At 37.2% G+C, this 8,767-nt stretch overlaps 1 protein-coding gene and 1 long non-coding RNA gene across 2 annotated transcripts; one reads left to right on the top strand and one right to left on the bottom strand.

The window, feature by feature from the left end:
* Positions 1-1,226: 1,226 nt before the first annotated feature.
* On the top strand, positions 1,227-5,123 carry LOC126888593 (uncharacterized). The gene is made up of 4 exons (XM_050656947.1): positions 1,227-1,605; positions 2,247-2,878; positions 2,932-4,812; positions 4,866-5,123. Exons 1-4 carry the CDS (start codon positions 1,227-1,229, stop codon positions 5,121-5,123), a joined length of 3,150 nt encoding a protein of 1,049 aa, XP_050512904.1.
* Positions 5,124-7,173: 2,050 nt separating this feature from the next.
* On the bottom strand, positions 7,174-8,451 carry LOC126888107 (uncharacterized). The gene is made up of 3 exons (XR_007699393.1): positions 7,621-8,451; positions 7,367-7,560; positions 7,174-7,304 (listed from the first exon to the last, which is right to left on the bottom strand). It is a non-coding gene; the product is annotated as an uncharacterized LOC126888107 (long non-coding RNA).
* Positions 8,452-8,767: the final 316 nt, after the last annotated feature.

Raw genomic sequence — 8,767 nt, 5'->3', positions numbered from 1 at the left:
TGACATAAAAGATGGAAACATATAGTATGTTGTGAATAAAAGGAGATGAAACTAGTAGAGGTGTACAATTATCAATAGGAACCTATAAATTTACATTACATAATTTCCCACCTTTAGACCTCTGTGACAGTTGTCATACTCCTGCCACACATCTAAAGGTGACAAACTATGTAAATTTATAGGTTCCTATAGATAATTTTACATCTCTTTTTATTTCACAACATATGTTTTCCATGTTTTGCGCTATTTTGCTGGTTATTAGAGTGCTCATCACAGTATTGCTGTTTACACGCCTGGACCTCGGAGGTAATCTACACTATGTCGACATGGTGTTTTTTTATTAGTTGGATTATACACATTGGTTATATATTATCATTAAAATATAGTCATATTGTCTTTCAACTAATTATGGGATATATCAGATTTTTATTAACATCCTAAGTGCTCTAAACTTTGTTGCAAACAAACGCTAAACACAGTTGCTCGAAATGACATAGTGTAGTTTACCTCCGAGGTCCAGATGTGTAATTAATTTTATATTTGGTAAGGAAAGGTTTGTCAAATAAATACTTATTTAAGAAGAGGGAAACATACTCATTTATTTTAAAATAAAATATAAAAAATACATATTAAGAAATAAAATAAAAAATAATATATCTAACATAATACAGATTCAATAATGTATTCTCAGAATAAATAAACAAATTCCAGTTGAACAAGAGAAAGACAGAAGGTTAACTATATATTTATATTCCAAAAATATATGGTGAAAGTACAATAGTAGAGTAGCAGTAGACAGGTAGGTAAAATAAATGATGATAAATTGATAAAGCACTGGAAATAACGATAAAGCACTAGAATCAGGCTAAATAGCATCTAAAATATGAAGACCAGAGAAGTTGAACTATACAGGGCATAGGGCATACCACGATCCATATACATTCATCAAAATAGGACCACGTTCTAAGAGGAAGGATGGAAGCATATGAAATATAATTATAGACGGTCTCGTCTCGTAAATAAATGTCGTAGTACCTATGCGTAGCCCGGATTCACCACTAAATTCAAAGCAATTCAATTCCCCACTCTCCCGCGTCTATACTCACCTCCTTCGTCCTAGCATTCATCAGTCTATTGCTTAGTGCCGGCGTGTTCACATCGACTTTAGTACTCCCGTTTATCGGCATTTCGGTTTTTTGTGTGTTTATCGTGTTATTTTCCCCATTATGTCGTTACGAAGACACTCTTCCACCGACCAGGATGTATTATCGGAGATTCTAAGGTCGGTAAAATCATTTGATATAAGATTAAAACAAATTGAAAACGAAAGGCGTTCGCCGCATCGTAGTCGTTCCAGACATAGATCGAAAACATGGCGAAATCGCTCGTTTTCTCGCCGTTTGAATTCGTCTGATAGCAGTGGTGGTTCTGGCGCCAGAACCTACCACCGAGATGATCGTGAAAGAGTGAGACGGAAGGGCTCACGTCATCGTCGCCGGGTGCTGCCGACATCATCGTCCTCTAACTCTAGTAGATCGCCGTCAAGGGTGAGAGGGGACTTGGCGCAACCGAATGTAAATAAACATCTGGTGGAGGTCGTTGACGGTAAGTTGAACTTTATAACGGTTTTAGTTATTGACATATTGTATAATGCTCTCGCGCTAATAATTAGGAAGGTAGGTAGGAGTTAGATGTAAAGCAGTAATATGCAGGGTGATTCGTACCAGTATACAAGATATATTATAATATTATGCCCTAGTGATGGGGCCGTGATAAAGACAGTGAGTTCTTATCACTACAGAGTTTATTTTGCTTTGTTTTTGCCCTAGTGATGGGGCCGTGATACAGTCAGTGGGTTCGTATCACTACAGGGTTCATTTTTGCAATATTCCGCCCTAGTGAGGGGGCCGTGATACAGACAGTGAGCTCTTATCACTACAGAGATTATATTGCAAAATATTTTGCCCTAGAAGGGGGTGGTGATTTTGGGCAGTGGCTTCGTATCACCTGAGCTTTGCATATTTATGCTTTCTTGACCTTTAGCGCTAGGGTAGTATAAACACTGTGTTTTATGGCAGTCTGGCAAGGGTTGCTTTTTATTTTATTTGCAATATTATTACCTTAGTGAACAAATTGAGTAAGGCTGCTAAGCTGTATTATTTTAAATTATATCGAGAGCATTATATATTCGGGCATTCTCTTGTGGTTTAAATATGAAAATGGCTATCGACTGCTTCCTTTTGCAGATGTACATATGATCTCAGAAAACGATTTGCATCCAGTTGGTGGTATGGATCTCCAAGAGCCCCCAAACAAACAGCTGCAGGCTCTTTTGGGCGATGAGTGTGAAACTCCGATTCTTTTTGCGCCATCATTACATAATGATATTGCCAGCCGCTGGAATGTTATATTAAGGAAGGGTTTGGACTTGGACAAAAGGAAGGAGGTTATAGCTAAGTACGCTCCACCAGAAAACTGTAAAAATGTTTTGCCTCCTAACCTTAACCTTCATGTTAAAGGAGCATTAACAGACTCGAATGAGAGAAGGGATGCTCGTCTTTCCAGTTTACAGAGCCAGGTGGGTGCCGGAATTGCAGCTATTGGCAAGGTCTTATCTAGCCTTTATGAAAAAGGCGAGGAAAGAGATAAGGAGAATATTCAAGCGCTTAGTGATGCAGGTCGCATTCTGGCGGACGTTCATTACCAGGAGACTATATCTCGTAGAGATCTGGTGTTGTTAAACATCAACAAGGATTTAAGGGACACGCTTTCAGAATCCCCTCCCGATGAATGGCTTTTTGGTGGTAATTTGGAGGAGGCAATTAAGGCCAAGAAGACCATTGACATTTCCAGCCAGCAGCTAAGATCCAAGAAGGGGGTTAGAAAACCGCTTATCAAGAATCAGTCTTTAAACTCTGCGCGTCCACTCAGGTTGTCAAATCGGGGAGCTTACAGGAGTGGACCGCCGCAGCCTCGACAAGCTCCGCGACCAAGGACCCAGTTCCGGAAAAAACCAGATCAGTGGCAGATGAGAAAGGACAGGCGTCACTAGAGGCAAGTAAATATGCAGGTCGCTTAAAATTTTTTATAAATAGGTGGAAAGATATTACCAAGGATAACGTTGTTTTATCTTGGCTGGAAGGTTATTCCATTCCCCTTATAAGTATGCCTAATCAAACCTATGTATGCGCTGAACATAAATGGTCTCCCTTGGAGAGGCTTGTAATAAAACACTCTGTAAATGACCTTTTGTTATCTGGTGCAATTAGTTCTGCATCTCCATGTGAGAATCAATTTGTGTCAAACATTTTTCTAGTGCCAAAGACTGATGGGTCATATAGGCTTGTTTTAAACTTAAAAAATTTTAATAGGTTTGTGAAAACTAAACACTTCAAAATTGAGGACAGGAAAACTGTCTCTAGTTTAATTATACCCAATTGCTACATGGCCACAGTGGACCTTAAGGATGCATACCTGCTTGTCCCGATAAGAGAAGGTCATAGGAAATATTTAAGGTTCTTTTTTGAGGGCTCTTTATACCAATATAATTCCTTGCCTTTCGGTTTAAGCTCCGCTCCTTTTGTATTTACAAAAATAATGAGGCCTGTTGTATCATTTTTGCGAGAGAGAGGCTATACTTCGGTGATTTATTTAGACGATATCTGGCTGCTGGGTAACTCATTTGATGAGTGTTTAGAAAATGTTCAGACAACCGTTGGGCTATTAGAATTTCTGGGATTTGTGATTAATTATAAAAAATGTTGTTTAATACCATCTCAGCGCTGCACATACTTGGGATTTACATATAATTCTCTCTCTATGTTGTTGGGCCCTACAGATAGGAAACGCAAATATTTAATGGACTGTGTTTTGAAGATTACTAAGAAAAAATCTTGTAAAATACGGGAATTATCTCAGTTGATCGGCAAACTCGTTGCTGTTTGTCCGGGCATTAAATATGGTTTTCTTTACACTAAAATCTTAGAACGTGCAAAATTTTTAGCTCTTAGAAAATCAGGAGGTAATTATAACGCCATTATGACCTTGCCCGAATCTATTTTTATTGACTTAAGATGGTGGACTGACCACTTACCTCTGGCGACAAACTCCATTCGAGTTGATTCGTTTTGTCTTGAAATTTTTTCGGATGCGTCCTTGACAGGATGGGGTATATATCAAAAAGACTCCAGGTGCAGCTATGGGTTTTGGTCGGAGGCTGAGGCTCACTTCCACATTAATTACTTGGAATTGCTGGCATTATTTTTTGGTTTAAAATGTTACGCGGGACATTTAAAAGATTGCCATATATTGTGCAGAGTTGATAACACTACGGCAATGGCCTATGTTAATCGGATGGGTAGTATTCAACATCCTAACCTTAATGCTCTTGCCAGAGAAATTTGGCAGTGGTGCGAGCAGAAAAACATTTATATTCGTGCTGCGTACATTCCATCAGTGGATAATGTGGAAGCGGATATAGCCTCTCGACAACTTAAAATAGAAACGGAGTGGAGCTTGTCTAATTATGCTTTTCATAAAATTGTAGAAACTTTTGGTGTTCCAACCATTGACCTTTTTGCTAGTCGATTGAATAAAAAATGCAAAAGATTTGTATCTTGGTTGAGGGATCCAGAGGCATGCTCCGTTGATGCCTTCACCATATGTTCGCAAGGCCTGGAATTTTATGCTTTTCCGCCCTTTTCTTTAGTACTTAAAGTTTTGCAAAAAATTGTTTGTGATCAAGCGGAGGGTATTGTTGTGGCACCTTTCTGGCCCTCTCAGCCATGGTATCCCCTGTTTTTATCTCTATTGGTTGGAACACCTCTAATTTTCGAGCCATCTAACGACTTAATTTCTTTTAACAGAACTCCTCACCCGCTATCCAAAGACCTTTTCCTGGTGGTCGGGAGGTTGTCCTGGAAGCGCTCAGGTTGAAAAAAGTACCAGCTCAGTCTTTGGATATATGTGTCGCCTCCGTTACAACTGCAACCATTAATCAGTATGCGTCTGGTTTAAAGGCTTGGTGGGAGTTCTGTCAGGCAAAGAAACTGGATCCTTATACTGTGGAGGTCGCGAACGTCTTAATATTTTTAGCCGAGCTTTTTAATAAGGGGGCCTTTTAAACACCTATAGATCGGCTATCGCACAAATTTCTGGCCCAGAATTGGCCCAGGATTTTCGCTTAAAACGATTTTGTAAGGGTGTTTTTGGTCTTAGACCTACGCGTCCCAAGTATGAGTTCTCTTGGGATCCTGCGCAGGTTTTGGATTTTGTCCGTAGCTTAGAGACCAGCTCAATATCATTGGAGTTACTTTCGCTAAAATGTTGCATATTATTGGCGTTGGCTACGGGACAGCGCATTCAGACTTTACATAATATTGAGATTTTGAATATTCAGGTTTTGGACAAACAAATTTGTATTAAGGTCCCTAGTCGCTTAAAGACTTCCGGTTATAATAAGTCCCAGCCTTTTTTAATTATTCCATTTTTTGACAATGATACAAATATTTGTGTAGCTAGAACGCTAGTTGCTTACTTGGAAAGAACCCGAGAATTAAGAGGTTCTTGCCAGTACTTATTCATAACTTTTAAGAAACCTCACCATAGGGCCACAAGACAGACCATAGGGCGTTGGTTAAAAAATATCTTAAGATCTAGTGGAATAGATACTAACACCTTTTCTGCTCATAGTACCCGGCATGCGGCTACCTCAGCAGCGGCTAGAAAGGGAATTAGTTTCGATACCATAAGACTAGCTGCTGGTTGGTCGGAACGCTCAAGAACGTTCGCTACGTTTTATAATAGACCGTTAGCGCCTGAGAGCTCATTTGCTAGAGCTGTCCTTTCATCGGATTAATGGTCAGGGATAATTATTTTCATATTTTCTTCTTATTTGTAGGGTATTTACGTTTAGTCGCCTTTTTTTTGTTTACTATACATGTTGTTTCCAATGTTGTTTCCTTTGCTACCAGGATAATAAATGTTTGAGTGACGTTGTTGCAAAATTTCTTTAAAGATCTACGACATTTATTTACGAGACGAGACCGTCTATAATCACAAGATTAAACGAACTTACCTAAGTGAAGTTTGATCTTGATTATAGGAAGGTCTCGTCGAAGTAAATAAAACCCATCCCTACCCAAATTTAGCTATCCCCCTTTGGATTTGCAACAAGAGACAGGAGCTTTTAAAATGACTAATGAATGCTAGGACGAAGGAGGTGAGTATAGACGCGGGAGAGTGGGGAATTGAATTGCTTTGAATTTAGTGGTGAATCCGGGCTACGCATAGGTACTACGACATTTATTTACTTCGACGAGACCTTCCTATAATCAAGATCAAACTTCACTTAGGTAAGTTCGTTTAATCTTGTGATTTTGAACTATACAGGGCATACCACGATCCATATACATTCATCAAAATAGGACCACGTTCTAAGAGGAAGGATGGAAGCATATGAAATATAATTTTGAACAATACCACGATCCATATACATTCATCAAAATAGGACCACGTTCTAAGAGGAAGGATGGAAGCATATGAAATACTTTCCAAAATAAACACACAAATGTCAGCTGGACATATAACGAGAGAAAGACTATAGATTAGATATAAGGAACAAATAGAATAAGACATTGATATTTTAAAAATAAAAAATTGTAAGAAGAAATCCTGAAATATACTGGAATGGAGCTGTATTCCTCAAGAGACCAAAACTCAAACAAAAAGGGTTGTCGAACAATGATCATGATGACATTTTGAGAAATAATATGACAAAAAAATCAAACACAATAAGAGTAGGTATTCAATAATGTATTCTCATGCAAAACATTGTTGAAAAAAATGTCACCAAAAATTTAGAGATTGTTCCACATCATTAACATGTCTATTTACCACCAGATCATTATTTACCTAGATTATAAGGTACTGCTGTAGCACATATTATTGCAAGACATGTACAGTAGGAAAAATGAAAGAATACCCATGAACGAACATATAAAACACGCTGTATTTTCCTGTCACCGTGTCACACCAAAAATTGGCCAGCACAAGTACATGTAATAATTATTATTACATGTACTTGTGCTGGGCAATTTTCTTTGTGACACGGTGACAGGAAAATACAGCGTGTTTTATATGTTCGTTCATGGGTATTCTTTCATTTTTCCGACTGTATATAATTTGGTTTGTAGACCTTGTTGAAGACAAGGAAACTCTCTTTTCCAGGTTCCAAATAGCTTTTCTACATTTCTTGTTCTCACATGAGTACTATGGTAAAAATATCTTATTTTCTTGATCATTACCTAAAAAGATATTTATGTCTATTAAATAATTTACTATTTATTTAGCAATTATCAATAAATACCTGGCTGTAATACTGGGGTAAAAAGATAGTGTCTTCATGCATACCCACTACTGTCATCTATTCCTATTAATAATCCTGGAATTTCACTTCTTTCCATTTCACAATTTCACTCTTAATGCTCTTAGATCAAATATTGAATGACTTGATAACCTTGTTGAACAATACAATAATATACATAATTTCTCTTCTAGTACCTACAAATTCATTTACATAATAAGATCCTGAATAACATATATTGTATGTCTTTACAGTACCTGTACATTTTTGGAAAGTGGGCTTCCTTATAAAAACTGGTTATATTCCTATAAGTAGCATAAAACCTTTGTTGTTTAAGTTAATGCGCTGATGAATTTCAATATTGTAATACTCCATTGTATTTTAGATTATATTTTTATCTTGAATATATCGCTTTTGTATACTTCCTGGGCGATTTTCTTCTCCAATATTATCAATAAACTATAAAAATGCTTTTACTTCTTCATACATTTTTATTGTAATTAGAAAAACAAAAAATATATGTTGGAACTGAATTAAAAATATTCAAAATTCAAACAATAACAAACAAAGTTAGGTTAGAATCGCGGTCTTGAGGAAGGTCGATCGATGACTTGAGATTCGCCTGTCATTTTACACTTCCCAAGACTGCGTCGGGTCTCGAGATCGGTTTATAAAACACAAAGTTGGTTCAAGGTCGGTCTTGAGCATCGACGCTGTCTTGAGACTCGACTATAAATACGGGCCTTAGGCCCGTATTCATAGTCGGTACTCAAGTCAGCGTCGATGCTTAAGGTCGACCTTGAACAAATTTGTGTTTCATAAACCGTACTCAACGTGAAATGCGGTCTTGAAGAGCCAAAAAATGACACTAATGACAGCTGAGTCTCAAGTCGTCGATAGACCTACCTTAAGTACGCGTTTCTAACCTAACTTTGTTTGTTTATGTTTGAATCTTGACTGAATATTAATTTTTTCCAATTCAGTTCGACTTCCAATCCATATTTTTCGTTTTTCTAATTACAATAAAAAATGTATGAAGAAGTTGAAGAATTTTTAGAGTTTATTGATTGTGTTGAAGAAGAAAATCGCCCGGACAAATTCGTGATAAAATTATATCTAAAATCCAATGGAGTTTTAATATTGAATTTCATCAGAGCATTAACTTAACAACAAAGATTGTATGCTACTAACTCGAGAACGACTGAACAGTACTGGTAATTTTACACGTATATTTGAGCGGACTGGGAATAGAATAATATGGAGTTTCATACGCGTACGTCATAAGGGGGGATACCACCTGATATATTTTTTTAATTTTTTAAAAAACCGTTTTTTACTATTTTTATGAGATGTAGAAGCAAAAGATACATATAATCCTAAATTTTCAATTTTCTATCTCAGACC

The sequence above is a fragment of the Diabrotica virgifera genome, chromosome 7 (assembly GCF_917563875.1).
Source record: "Diabrotica virgifera virgifera chromosome 7, PGI_DIABVI_V3a".
NCBI lineage: Eukaryota > Metazoa > Arthropoda > Insecta > Coleoptera > Chrysomelidae > Diabrotica > Diabrotica virgifera.
This window is presented reverse-complemented; position numbering and strand designations above follow the sequence as displayed.

Bases quoted from the DNA above. Each gene is read 5' to 3' on its own strand.
- LOC126888593 (XM_050656947.1), top strand. From the start codon at position 1,227: ATGTCGTTACGAAGACACTCTTCCACCGACCAGGATGTATTATCGGAG. The intron at 1,606-2,246 runs GTAAGTTGAACT...TTCCTTTTGCAG, and splicing joins TCTGGTGGAGGTCGTTGACG to ATGTACATATGATCTCAGAA. The intron at 2,879-2,931 runs GTTAGAAAACCG...GCGTCCACTCAG, and splicing joins AGCTAAGATCCAAGAAGGGG to GTTGTCAAATCGGGGAGCTT.